The 13,687-nt window shown below is 34.9% G+C and overlaps 1 protein-coding gene across 13 annotated transcripts in view; it reads left to right on the forward strand.

Annotated features, from left to right (window-relative positions):
• The window catches only part of PAPOLA (poly(A) polymerase alpha), a 43,943-nt gene that overhangs the window by 17,770 nt on the left and 12,486 nt on the right, over nt 1-13,687 (forward strand). For 9 of the 13 annotated variants that reach the window (XM_054197515.1, XM_054197512.1, XM_054197513.1 and 6 more), the window contains exons 8-15: nt 460-549; nt 645-783; nt 2,246-2,318; nt 3,800-3,920; nt 4,842-4,926; nt 9,395-9,448; nt 10,229-10,348; nt 12,040-12,149. In XM_054197515.1, coding sequence (XP_054053490.1) covers nt 460-549; nt 645-783; nt 2,246-2,318; nt 3,800-3,920; nt 4,842-4,926; nt 9,395-9,448; nt 10,229-10,348; nt 12,040-12,149 — 792 coding nt within the window. Of the gene's footprint in view, nt 1-459; nt 550-644; nt 784-2,245; nt 2,319-3,799; nt 3,921-4,841; nt 4,928-8,797; nt 9,350-9,394; nt 9,449-10,228; nt 10,349-12,039; nt 12,150-13,687 lie in introns of those variants that run through there. The other 4 variants (XM_054197520.1, XR_008465839.1, XM_054197522.1 and 1 more) reach the window with 4 other exon arrangements.

Consider the following 13,687-nt stretch of genomic DNA (forward strand, 5'->3'; position numbering starts at 1 on the left):
TTGTATGTTTAAAAATTATTCTTTTTAGCCTGTTCTCATGAAGTCAAACAAAGCTTTGACCTATGAGTTCCAGGTTTTCTCTAGGTCTGTGAAGACTCGTGCTTTCTTAATTTGTCTGCATGTTCTATGATGGGCTGCATGTAACCCCGTTGTTTGCAGAACTTAAAACTTGTATGTTTCTTACACAGCTTGTACGGTTCATTATTAACAGAAAATCAAGTATCAGTCCAAAAGTGTAACTACGTGTGTATTGTCTTCCTGAGTGCTGCTGTAAAGCAGTAAAAAAAAAAAAAAATCCAATGAAAATTAAGCTTTCTAATTTGGAACAAAAGTGACCAAAATATGAAATGAGTTTCCAGCATGCTGATCTAAGAATTTTGATAACTTTGAACATGAGGGAGGGTAAGCAGGCAAAAAACACTATAGGCAGCAATGGTAATGGATGCTTTCTTTTGGCAGGTTGCCGGGTAACCGATGAAATTCTGCATCTAGTACCAAACATTGACAACTTCAGGTTAACACTGAGAGCTATCAAACTGTGGGCAAAACGTAAGCAGTTTTATTCCAAAACTTGTGAAGTTTTCATTAACTCCTATGGTTACTGATAACTCTCTCCTTTTGTCTCTTTCCTTCTCGCTTTGCAGGCCACAACATCTATTCCAATATACTAGGTTTCCTTGGAGGTGTATCCTGGGCTATGCTAGTAGCAAGAACTTGCCAGCTTTATCCAAATGCAATAGCATCAACTCTTGTACATAAATTTTTCTTGGTATTTTCTAAATGGTATGTTTTTTTTTAAATTTAGTTTACACTAAAATAAAATTGTTTGTAGACACTACATTTTAGTCCTGTTTTTATGGTACCATTTTCAGCTGTTACCAGATTAAGATGGTAGTTATAAGCATTGTTCTTGCTGCCAGAAAGTTGTTAGCTTAGTTTTTCAGTAAGTCATCCAACATGTCTTGTGCTTAAAGTATCCAAAACAAAACCACCTGGTTTTTAATTAAGATTTTCTTAAGTATTTGTTGTAACTCAGCATTACTCTTCAGATGAAATACTTGCATAGTGCAAAAGAAGAGCAGACACCTCCAAATTTAAAGTCTTTTAACATTCGGATACTGCGATAATGGGGAAAGGCGGTATGTCAGTATCTGGTTTAGGCACATAGGTTAAACACAGTTTAGGAGAACCAATGCAAAAGTGTCAGCGTAGAGAGACAGGTGTTTTGGAATTGCATGTGGTTTCATACTCCTGAGCTAGTTATCTCAGAAAGATGGCTTGAATAACTCTGATAGGGAACAATGGGAATATTCCAAGTAAATTTAGAATGAATGTACTTTGTGGATTACAAATGAATACTGTTTTTCTTGAAAGAGCATGTCTGAGTGCTATATTCTATATTCTTCATGATACATTGATAGACTTTAAGAATCACTGTATGAAGTTGTTGCTTTACTTTAGGCATAGTATCCTTCCTTCTTAATGTGAAGATAACTTCCACAGTATCATTTGAATCCATAGGCTTTATAGCCTCTTTGAGGTACCTAGTGTTTAGTAATATCTTGCCCCACTAAGCTAATAGAGGAAAATTGGTTGCAAGCTCAGTTTAATGTGTTCCTTATACTGCTGTCCATTTTACATGTGCATGGCATAGGAGCATTAATGTACAAATACCAAGAGATTAACTGACTTCTACTTTTTATAGGAAGATAACTTTACTCATGGGAGTAAAGATGACTTGAAGAACAGAAGTGTTACTTCTTTTTAGTGTTTCATTCAACATGGTTTCTTTTTGTCTTGATTGGGATTTTTTTTAATACATATACTTCATAGTGACACTATAATGCTGTAATTGCGCTGGCTGTTTCTTCTGTAGTTTGTCTATGGAACGGCTAGCTGGAAGATAGACCCAATGTCAATCTTCACAGAGGAATTTCTCCTTGATAGGTATATTTCAAGAAGAATTTAGAGGAGTTTACTTTAGTTACCTAAACCAGTGGTTATAAAGCTCCAAGACTACAGAAAATGCATTGTTCTGATGCCCTGGAGCAGCTAATTATAGTTGTACTGTAGTTCAGCAATACAGCTTATTTAAACAACCCCAGTTTAGGCCAGCTTAGTCTTGAGAAAATGATGCTTTACCTTGAGAGCAGACTTAAGAAGGATCGCATTCAAAAGTATTGTTTGTTGAACATACATGGTTGTATCCAATAGTCTTATTCAGTGCTACAATCTTTTTGAACAGGGAATGGCCAAATCCAGTGCTATTGAAACAGCCAGAAGAATGCAATCTTAATTTGCCTGTATGGGACCCAAGGGTTAGTGTATTATTTTTTCCCCTATAAGTCACACTGTACAATAAATTCAGTTGCTTAAAGAATCCTAAGTGAACTTCATTTTGGGTTTATTAAACTTAGTATTTTGGTATTATGTCTTTATAAGTAACCTCTAGTTCTCCTGAGTGTGGAACAAAGCTTAATTTTCAAAAGTGACCACTTGAAGCAAGCTTGCTGAACAATGTACTTTTTACTCCTGACTTCTGCAATAAGTGATCTTAATAAATATTCAGCGTAATTAGATACATGCCTTAAAGCAATGCGTTTTAAACTACTTATCTTAAAACGGTTTGCTTCTGACTTAAAACCTGTTACTTTTGCAAGTGTATTGAATTCACTTCAGTGCAGTAATCACAGATGGATGGGTTTGGTTCCGTGTAGTTGTAGTAGTGTGTCTTTTCATCTTGGACCACAGAAGACTGTAACTTGAAGTCTTTAAGTTGTTTTGTATATTATAAATAATATTTTATCTCCATCTCTGTAGCACTTACATTAAGGACATTGGACATTAATGTCCTTCAGGCAGTCAATAAAACAGCTTGCAGCAGATGCACAGCTCACATTCTGAGGTTTCAGTAAGGCATAGTGTGAATGTGTTCAATGCTGTTTTGTCAATTTTAAAATAGTTGGTGTTCAACTAATCTTTTTTTGGTGAATAGTGTGAGCACCAGGTGTTGAGTTATATGCCCTTTTGTGCTTCAAATCTGTTTTTCTCATTGACAAAAGTCCACGTTTAAATAATGTGAGACAGTTGAAAAAACGTTCTTGAGTCTTGCTGTTACTCCTGGGATAAGGGGTTTGAGGTCAGTGTGTGCTGGGAACTGTGTGTGTTGTAGTATCTAAACAAAGTGGGGTAAGTTAATGACAGGGTTTTATTAAATTTACCAGCTACAGAATTGCTACCCTAATGCTATTTTAAATGTATTTTGCGTGTGTGTGTTTTTGTCCCTTCTTTTTTGTTTCCCTGTGTGCTGTTTAATAAAAGATATGTTAACGCAAGTGATGCTTCCATCAGGTTGCCTAGAGCCTCTCGTCTTAATTTGGCTCTTTATTTTCAGTAGTGGTACAGAAATAAAGTATAAAATATTTTTTGCAAGTCTGAAGACAGTTATTCTTCTGAAGGTGCTCATATGATGATAAGGTATCCTTGTTTTGATGTGATCACAAATGAGTTTCTATTAAACAAAGAAATTGTTCTATTCAGTTGGTATTTCTGGACTTAGAAATGCCTGGAGCTTGATGTGCTAACAGGTTACAGCCCTCCCACATCAGTGTGGAATGATGTCCTTTGTGAGAGCATTATCCTTGTTTTCTAAACTTTCTCTGGACTGTTGGTAAATTTACTTGGTCTGCGAACTAAGGTCTCTTAGAACTTAAGACTCGGGTGTAGTAAAGGGAGAAATCCAAATTTGTTAACTCATGTGTATGCTTGAAGAAAACTGATTGGCTGTTGTTATACATAGGTAAACCCCAGTGATAGGTACCATCTTATGCCTATAATTACACCAGCATACCCACAGCAGAACTCTACCTACAATGTGTCCGTTTCCACACGGATGGTCATGGTTGAGGAATTTAAACAAGGTAAGTATTATCTTATGCTCTCTATATAAATGTTTTCAAACAAATTTAGAATAGTTCCATTGTGGGTATGCTTTGTGAGGGGGGAGGGGGGAGGATGGTTAAATAGCTTTTTGACATGAGACCCTCTTCTGAAGGAGGTAGAACTTGGCTGCTTATGTGGCTTAAAGTTCCAGATTCAGTAGAGACTTCTGCAGATCTGTCCTTCACTCTTAGAAACTGAGGGTAACTAATTAGAATGCCTTATGCTCTGAAAATGAGAATTAATGGTACAATATTTTTTGTTTGTATAGTTTAGTGGCTTTAGACCGTGTCATGCCACGCGGAAGACTAATGTAGTAATCCCCCTTGGTGACTGTTTCTAGGCCTAATATAAGACAATATACTCGATCAGAGATGAGGCCTCTAGATTCATCCTAGTAATCTACTTGGATAATTAAAGTAGATAAGAGAAGATGTTATCAAAGCAAAGAGTAGACTTGGTGCAGAGAGCAACTACCAGTAGCACTCACAGGCAGAGCAGTAGCTTATTGTCTCACTGTTTCTTTGCCTTGCTCAAGAGGTGATCCAAGTACTGTAAAGAAAAAGATCTTGATCTTCTTGGGACTGGGTCGTTACTGTGGCGTATGCAAAAGATTAAGTTGAGCTGTGTTACACTGCAAAGCAAAAATATGTGACATCATCAGTCTGATGAATTAACATAGATTGCTAAACGTTTCATTGTCGTTCTTCTTAATAATATTATTTGTATAACTAATGACCACTTAAAGTATGACTGGAATATAAAGCTTGTTCATAAATTCCTTTGAATTTGAAGGGGGGAAATAATTCGTAGTAACCTTTGCTAAGTTCATAAGCTGTTTTTACTCTGGGTATTAAACTGTATTTAAAAAAAAAAAGTTTAAATGTTTTTTTGTAATTTAGGTCTTGCTATCACAGATGAAATTTTGCTGAGTAAGGCAGAGTGGTCCAAACTTTTTGAAGCTCCAAACTTCTTTCAAAAGTACAAGTATGTATTTTATGGCATGGCAGAATATTTTAAGTTTTATCAGTTAAAATATCTAATGATGCTCTGTAGCACGGATTTTAAATATACATACAGTAGACTTCCAAAAAGTGTTTTTTTAGGATTTTTCTATACAGAAGGGGAGTGAATGCACTATTGTCCTTTCTCTTAGAAAATGAATAACTTCCTCAGAGATACGCTAAAGACAAAAAAAAAAAAAAAGTATTTCAGAAACCTGTTAGTCCCTAATCAGACGTTTAGAATGTCACCAGTTAACTATACAATTGGTATGCTACCAATAAAACTGAAGACGTATCAGCTGGTTTGACTAACAGAAATGTTCTTCAGTGGTGTCAGTAAGCACTCTAAAAATGGGTCTTGCCTCCCAGGAAACAAGACAGTAAAAGAGCTAATTCTGAAGGTCAATATTTAAGATGAAGACATACTTGAAACTGTGCTTTCTTCTGTCAATATAGTCAACAGTTCACTCTGATAATAGAAGATATTTTAGCAATTGTGTTGACTAACCGCCAGATGTACTAGTTATTACCAGATTTTTTTCATTAAAGCTTAAGGCTTTTGGCTCTTTATTTTAATACTCTTTCACACCTAGTTTCTCTAATTTTGTAATGTCTCTAAGGGAAATACTGAAGTTCACGCTTCACATTTTTAGGGTTTCTAGTAATATGCTTGTGGGGCAGAAGCTTGTTAAATGTATATGGACTTGCTGAAAGTTGTATTTTTATAATAAATGTGGATTATTAAAATATGGACTACATCTTCTTTGCCCTCAGTTGAAATTGGAGACCCATTTTTCTTGAATCAAGATCAAATATATTTTACACTTGTTTCTGTGTTGGGTGGTTGGTTGGTTATGTACTAATCTAAACCAAGATTGAAATATACAGTTCCCCCATTAAAAGAGACTGATGACCTTCATAATGTGTCTGTGTTTTGTTTCTATACCTTTTGCATGATAAAAACTTTAAAACATTTGGATGGCTTTTATGTTGTACCTTGGAGATTAAGTCTGAAAACATGTAAAGTTATATTATTTTTTGAAGTTAAGTGGGTTGCAGAAGAATCAGTTTCTGCTCAAGAGGTTTCAAAACTAGGAAAAAATAGGAAACTTTAAATGTCATTGGAAATAATCTCAATTTTAACATAGGGGGGTTTTGTGTACCAGCTTTAGCCATTTTATCAGTTTTAGCAAGAAAAGCTTCTCTTGCTAACATTAAATATCCAGGTTTTGTAGGCTTTGCACAAAGTGTCTTTGCTCTAATTTATTTTTTCTAACTGTGGAATGGTATTATGGAGCCTGCTTTAATTTAAATTACCCAAGATTTTCTCTGTTTTACCTTAGTAAGTTATTGTAAAGCTGTGGTTAGTAATCTTTACAAAACAAAATCATTATATGCAGTCATCAGTATGCAATAAATGTGGCTCTTGGTAAAATCCCCATCTGAAAGCTAGGTGTTTGGGTTTTGGGGTCCACTCCCACCCCCCACCCCACCCCCCCTTACATTCTCTTCCTGTTTAAATTGTTGTTGCCTTGACTTGTTATTGCTGAATTCAAAACAGTGTACAGTGTTCTGCCAGATAAGAGATCTGATCCTTGCTCTGAGACATACTTTTAGAAACATTTCTTTTTTTCTTTAAAATCATAGCTCTAGTAATCTGTATCGCTCTCAATGGCAATTAGTTGCTAAACATCTATGTTGATTGTAAACACTTTTAACTTGTTAGCCCTGTTTAAAATAAACAAACTTCAATGATGTGTGACTAAGGGAATCGGGAGGCTACTGCATACCTGCATGGCAGGAGCAGATTAGAAATTGGGAGAACAGGGAAATCTGATTATTTTTTTTCTTATTTGTAAAATATCAACAATTATTTGGAGTTAAGGAGTTTCAACATGTGTTATCTGCCCTTCATGTAGGTTTAAATTTTTCAGATGGGGGGAAACAACAACAAAGAACATACACTTGCTGGATATGGTGTTTTACAGGGAAATGACAAGAATAATTTCAAACGGATAGAACATAAGTGTGAAGTGTTAAATTGAGAATGAAATTATTAGAGCTTAAAACCAAGAGGGAAGTATGATGATGAGATAAATAACACTCATTTAATGAGCTCTAGCATATTGTTTCTCTGTATAAAGACAGATATCCTGCTAAATAAGTAGAATATAAACATACCTTTTAAAAAGGTACTTTGAACACTTGCCTTGATAGAACTTTATCTAAAGTACCTGATAATTTAAAGTGTAAATCCTGGACAGGTTAATAAAGAAAAATTGAAATGAGAGTGTTCAGGTGTTCTTAGTTTCTTCAGAAAATAATATGACTCTTAAAAATACTTTGGTTTTTTTGTAGGTACAGTTGTTAATGGTGTAAGACAATTCCATAATATCTACATTAGGTTATTTTTATAAAAACAATGCTGATAGGGAGACAGTGGGGGAGAAACAGCACCAGTTTCTAACAAAAACAAAACCAAAAAAACCCAAAAACCAAAACCAAAAAAAAAAACCTAACCCATATACTTCAAAAGAATACCCTGCATATAAAAATCACCATTGAGAGGGGGAAGCTCAACTTCAGCTTGTGCTATTTAAGTTTTACTGAAAATGGCAATAGCAGATTACCAGTGATTAATTCCCTTTCAGCACTGTTTAACAGTTGGGAGTCGGGGGGAGGACATTGCATCTTTTTTCTTTCTTTTTTTAGTTAGCACTACCTGAGCAAAAATAGCCAATCATTATATTTATTTTCATTAAAAAAAAGCTCAGGTTTGGTTTTTTTTGAGGTGTTCACCTTACGGCTTTTAGAGATAGGCAAATTCAATTTCTTTTTTTAAAATCTTTCTTCAGAAGTTTATTTAAAAGAGCTGCTTTTAATAAGTAACTGGAAAATGAGTTTCTTCAGATAGTTGCAGATTTGAGATTTGCCTCTTTCAGTTCATACATAGTTAAAAACAATAAAAAGCTTAATTTGTCTTTCCCACTATATGAAACATCCTGCAAGTGTGCGTGGTATGTATGATGTAGGAATCTTATGGATCATAGCTGCATATCTAGTGCTTCTTAGAAGAAATTGATACTAGAAATTAGTAACTCCTCATACAGAATTTGAGTAAAGGACCCTTATTCTCTTTTTCCTTTTTTTTTTTTCCTTGAGAATATAAATCATTGAGTCATGGTATCCTACAAGTAACTAAAATGAGGGTTTCAATAAGATAGCGGGGAAAACCTCCTTAACATTTTCTTTATGAAGCAGTTAATACCGCCAGAATGCAAAAAATGAGTAGATAAAATGCCCTATTTGGAAGGGGGAAGACAGTTCTCCAAATCTCTCTTTTCCAGTCCTCCTATTTCATTGACATTCTCTGAGTGAAATCAAAAGACTGTAGCATTTAGCAGGTGTTTTTTCTCTTGCCACCTAAAGATAAGTACAGAAACGTGTACTTACTGACTTGATCTGTTGGCTTTGATTTCCTGTTATGATTTGAAGGCCTAGAGCATCAGAGGACTCCTCTTGCACCATAATTTTTCACCTTGCCTTCCTTTCTATGAGGTATATGTACTAGGGTGTAATCCTTCATTTTACTACTGTTCTTTAAGTCCTGCTCTGAAGGTACCTTAATGTACCGTATCAGTGTAGAGTAATGACAACTTGGATGACTTAGGATGTTAAAATAGACTTCTCAGCTAAAGTTCTGAAAAACCCGACTATAGATATTTTAAGGTTCCTCCACCTCCCTCATTATGAACTTGTTAAAAGTAATCGTCTCCCATTCCACCATCAGTGGGCTTCTTTGTTTAAAATACCATTCTTGCTTTGTGTACTGTTTCTTTGAAATTTACTTACAGTGGGTATACACTGATTATCCTGGAATATAATTGAGAGCTTAAGAATTATCATCAGAGGAAACATTCCTTGTGAAGTTTCAGATAAGTGTCTTCAGACAATTCTAAAATACAGATATAATTTTTTTTAAAATCACATTTGCTAGTGTTATTTTTGACTTTGAACAAATGCATATGTGCTAACCACTCTTCTAACTATTCAGAAATGATGTTGCAACTAAGACAACTGACATGTAGATGGTTATGAACAATTGTTTTTATGTGTAAGGAATCTCTAGTAGTCAGTTCAATACCTGATCTCATTAGGTATTGAAATATCTGTACTGTTTTTCAACTAGCCTTTTATTAAGGTTACTGGTATTAAAGTGTAGTCGCAAATGTCCCTAAAATCCGAAATGTTTTGAGAAGTCCATTACTCACGTGCTTGGGGACATAGCCCCTTTGTCTAATTAATAGTGCTTAATTTTATTATAGGGTATATACTTAAGATAATAATCTGTAGTTTGCAATGTAGAATTTACTGCAAAGTTTTAATATTAAGGTTTGAATGTCTAGTTTTAGAAGTATAAATAGAATAGCATATTGTCTTTATCTCCAAAGGCATTATATTGTACTTCTAGCAAGTGCACCGACAGAAAAACAGCGACTAGAATGGTGAGTATAATGCTTGCTATTTAAAAGAAAAACAAAAAGCACCAAACAACAACAAAAAAACCTGAACAAAAACCTGTCAACCTTGGATGCAAGGGAATTTCTACTATGTCTAGTATCTTTTTAATGAAGCAAAGTGGAGCCTTCAGTGTTTCAAAATTAAATGGATGAAGACAATACTCTTCCATAAACTAGTAAAAATAAAGAACCAGGGAGTGAAGGCTATTGCTTGAATTTTGCTTCTTTACAGCGCTGTCAGGTTCGCTTTACAAACCTTATTTTCTTAAGCCTTATGCACGTTTTTTTTTAATAAGGAGCATGAGGGGGCATGTTTTCAATCTCTTGAAATACTGATTCTCAAACCAAAAATGCCTCTTTCCCTTGTTCCTCGTCTCTTTTATTAGAGAAGTTTTAAGATTGTCAGGTATTGGGAATTTCAGCTTTAAAATTAATCATCTGAAGCCAAAAGAATATTGGAGTTGGAGTTTATTGCTGACTACCTTTTACTTGATGTGTAATGTCTTGCTATTTAATGCTATTTGTAAAATCAGGCCATAATGAGAGCTTCAGGGCATTCTGAAGCTTCCCTTGCCATTAGTATTTGTAACATGTTCAGTTGGTTTACTGATCTGAATTAATCTGTCATGTATAGCGCACTAGTTCATTTGTAGTCTCAAATATTAGTATAAGGAGAATGTTGAGGACTTTATCCTGATATATGATGTTAGATACTTACATTATTTTATATGAATGAGAACTTGCTAATAAATGACATTTATGCAGGGTGGGCTTGGTGGAATCAAAAATCCGTATTCTAGTTGGAAATCTGGAGAAGAATGAATTCATTACACTGGCTCATGTGAATCCACAGTCGTTCCCAGCACCCAAGGAGAATCCTGACAAGTAAGCAAAACTGTTTGTTCATGTAATGGTGAGGAACTAACTTAGCTAAAATACCAATTCATTAATAAATAAACCAGCATTTTTATAGAATCTTAAATTAATTTTTAATGACATCATCTAAAGGCAACCAGTTCTAAGCTATTTTCCAGTACTGTTTGTGAAATTAGATGTTCTTTATTCTGTCTAAGAATGTTTCTAAGCAGGAAATAACTTCAGGAAAGAATACATTTTTGCTCATAACTGTATTAATTGCATAATTTCCTGCCAATAATCCACGTTAGCTACTGCTACTTGGCTGCTGCTGTTTGATCATCTAGCATCAGTTGGTAAGACATTTTTAATTAGAGGCAGCACTGAGAATCAGGTGGAACATCAGGTGCAGCAGAACCAAAATCTCGAGTAACTAAGTACATTTAATGTTATTAAATTCAGCAGTTGAGACGTGTATCGTTTAAACTTGGTGATGTTAGAACTCCTCAGGATGTGGAAGCAGTGGAGAGAATACCAAGCACTTCAGACTTTTCAGGATTGCATATGTTTTTCAGCTCCTTCCCCACTCTGCCACCCTCTCCTCCCCCACTCAAAACAATGCTTGCAGGTGTGTGGGCTAAAACTCCTTTTAAGACTTTATTTCATTTCTAGATAATGTTGTAATTAACTTGTAAGGAATCATATTTTTGTGTGAAGCATGAGAACAGGGAAGAAATTCTTGTCTTCGCTGGGAGTATGTGAAAAGCCTTGTTTACCTTCCACACAGCCTTTTCCAGACATCAACTGCTTCCAGTGATACTATGGTGCTACCTTTTTTTTGTTGTTAAAGCTATATACATAAATTACACACGTGTTCCAACTGAAATTGGACCTGATTGAAATTGTACCTCTGCAGGATCATTTTAGGTGGTAAATGCAGCTACAACTGCCTGCATAATGACAGGCTCCACTTAGCTCTTGTTTCAGAGGAATTGATGCAGGCAGCGCTTTTAGGAAGGGTCATTTTCCCAATGTAAACATGTGTGTTCTTTCACCAGCCTGCCTAAATTTTTTCATTGATTGGTTGGAAAATGGCGTTCTTCTGAAATAGTCTTATGGGGGAAAGACATTTGAATTAAAACGTAAAATGTCTTGAGCTACTACAGAAGTGTTACACTGTATTCTGTAATAGAATATAATAGTCCATCTTCCGTGTATATAGTGTGAAGTTGAGCTGTCAAAGGGAGGCTCTTCCTACCTAAAAACTGTATTTTGTCATCAGTTACAGTTAAGAAATTTGAGAGTTGAAGACAAATTTAGGTGGCAAAATAGAAGTTGTTTAGTTGGGGAATAGTTTCTAACTGCTTTCAGGTGCTGAAAATCTATTATCTCCTTTCAAATTTATTTCCTTTACAATTGCGATGACTAGTTGTAACTCCTAAAAATGAGAGAATCTATACAGAAGCACAGCTGAATGAAGTAATATACTGATGATTTTAATTCATTAAGTTTGCTGAAGGTAGATGTGTCAGTGCTTCATGACTTTTCTTTGTATTGCAAATGAAAAATGTTGTCACCTTTGTTTTTTGCCTTTCTATGGCTAGCCCCGCCATGGGTAGCGGAGCTAAAATATACAACTGTTGTCTGTCGCAGCATATAACTTACTAGGTTATTCAGTTCTTCGTCAGTATTACATTACTTTTTTATATAAATTTTTCCAGGGAGGAATACCGTACAATGTGGGTGATTGGCTTGGTGTTCAAGAAAACTGAAAATTCTGAAAATTTAAGTGTTGATCTTACCTACGACATTCAGTCTTTTACAGACACAGGTGAGTCTTGCTTTCTAGATGTCCTGGTATTAATAAGTTATTGTCTTTGTTCATAATGTAGTCCATTTCAGTAGTAGAATTGTATCTAGATATAGAGTAGAAGGATTCAGCTAAGGTGTTATTTAATGAAATACAGTTTTAATGAGTTTTAATGCTTCTAGACACCTCAGACTAATCATTTTCAGTTTGTTTCATTAAAACTGTTTGAAATGATGCACATAAATCTTTCAGATCTCACTAAAAATGGTATATTGTGATCTTTATTTAAACAGCAATCAAGCATCATGTCAATCATCAGGCAAACTACCTATCTTATTCTCATTTTCAAAATATGCGTATAGTTAAATTCAGGTTCACTAAGTGACAAAAACATGTAATCAGTGGATTGAAGCTGAGTATCTAGTAGACCCTAGAACAAAAAGCCTTTTATTCCATGGTGTTTCATACTAGCTAGTTGGTTCAGTAACTTTTCTTGCAGTGAGTGTTGGACATGAAAGTAAATCTTTTTGACTTTTTTTCCATTGTTTACTCTTTGATTCACGAAAATAGTTTAGAACACACATAAGAAATCTGTAGGCAAAGAATTGGTAACAGCTGGGGAGTGTGACTCTCCAGAGACTTAAAACTCAGAAAAGGACACTACCTTTAACAGGCTTATCTAATAAATTTGAAATATCTTTTTTTTTTTTAAACAAATGACAGTTAAGGCTCAAGTAATACATGTTTACAGAGTTAAAGGAATATGTTCAAGTGCTACCTAATGCAACCCTGGTCTCTGGATTTATAATACTCAGTAAGACTGGAAGTGATGAAATTGTATACCCCTCTGCCCCCCAACCCCCCATGTGAGTGTATGAGTGAATTTAATATAGGTATACATACGGATATATTTAGTGTAAATCATGCCAAGGTTTGAAAGTTCTTTTTTGTCATACATAGCTGCAGTGTGGGGGGGTGTCTGTGTGTGTATATATATGTATATAACTGCCTTTTCTTGTCAAAGGGATTTTTGTTTTCTTAACAGAGGTGGAATATGCATTTTTGTTATAAGTGGTGAAGGTGAAACTGTAGACACATCATCCTAATTTTTAACACTGTAGAAAAGGCATATTATCTTAGCTGTTGCTTTGAAGGAGTGAAGAGTCCGAGTTACAGTTTCTCAGGTCTTTTATTGTTTATAAATGGATATTTCTTATATATCCATATAAATGGATAGTGTACTTAGCAGATTTTTGGTATGAAAATACTAGAACTTGCACTTCTGATTTTGAATCTGATTTACTTGCACTACATTCAAATCTGAAATTTGTCTAAATATATGTAATTTTAAATTAAGTAGCATATCATAAAAATCACTGTAGACTGTGATGTACAGTCTTCTGTTCAATTTGTAAATACACTCTGAAATGCAAACAGTTTCTGTTTGTGTGTTGTGGGTTTCTTTATCATCCCAAATCAACGTGGGTCTGTCTGCTGTGTTTTTAATCCATCCCGAAAACTTCTGTTTGCCCTGTCTTTTGGAATAGATGCTAAGATTT

This window comes from Rissa tridactyla, chromosome 4 (assembly GCF_028500815.1).
Source record: "Rissa tridactyla isolate bRisTri1 chromosome 4, bRisTri1.patW.cur.20221130, whole genome shotgun sequence".
In the NCBI taxonomy this organism is placed as follows: Eukaryota; Metazoa; Chordata; class Aves; order Charadriiformes; family Laridae; genus Rissa; species Rissa tridactyla.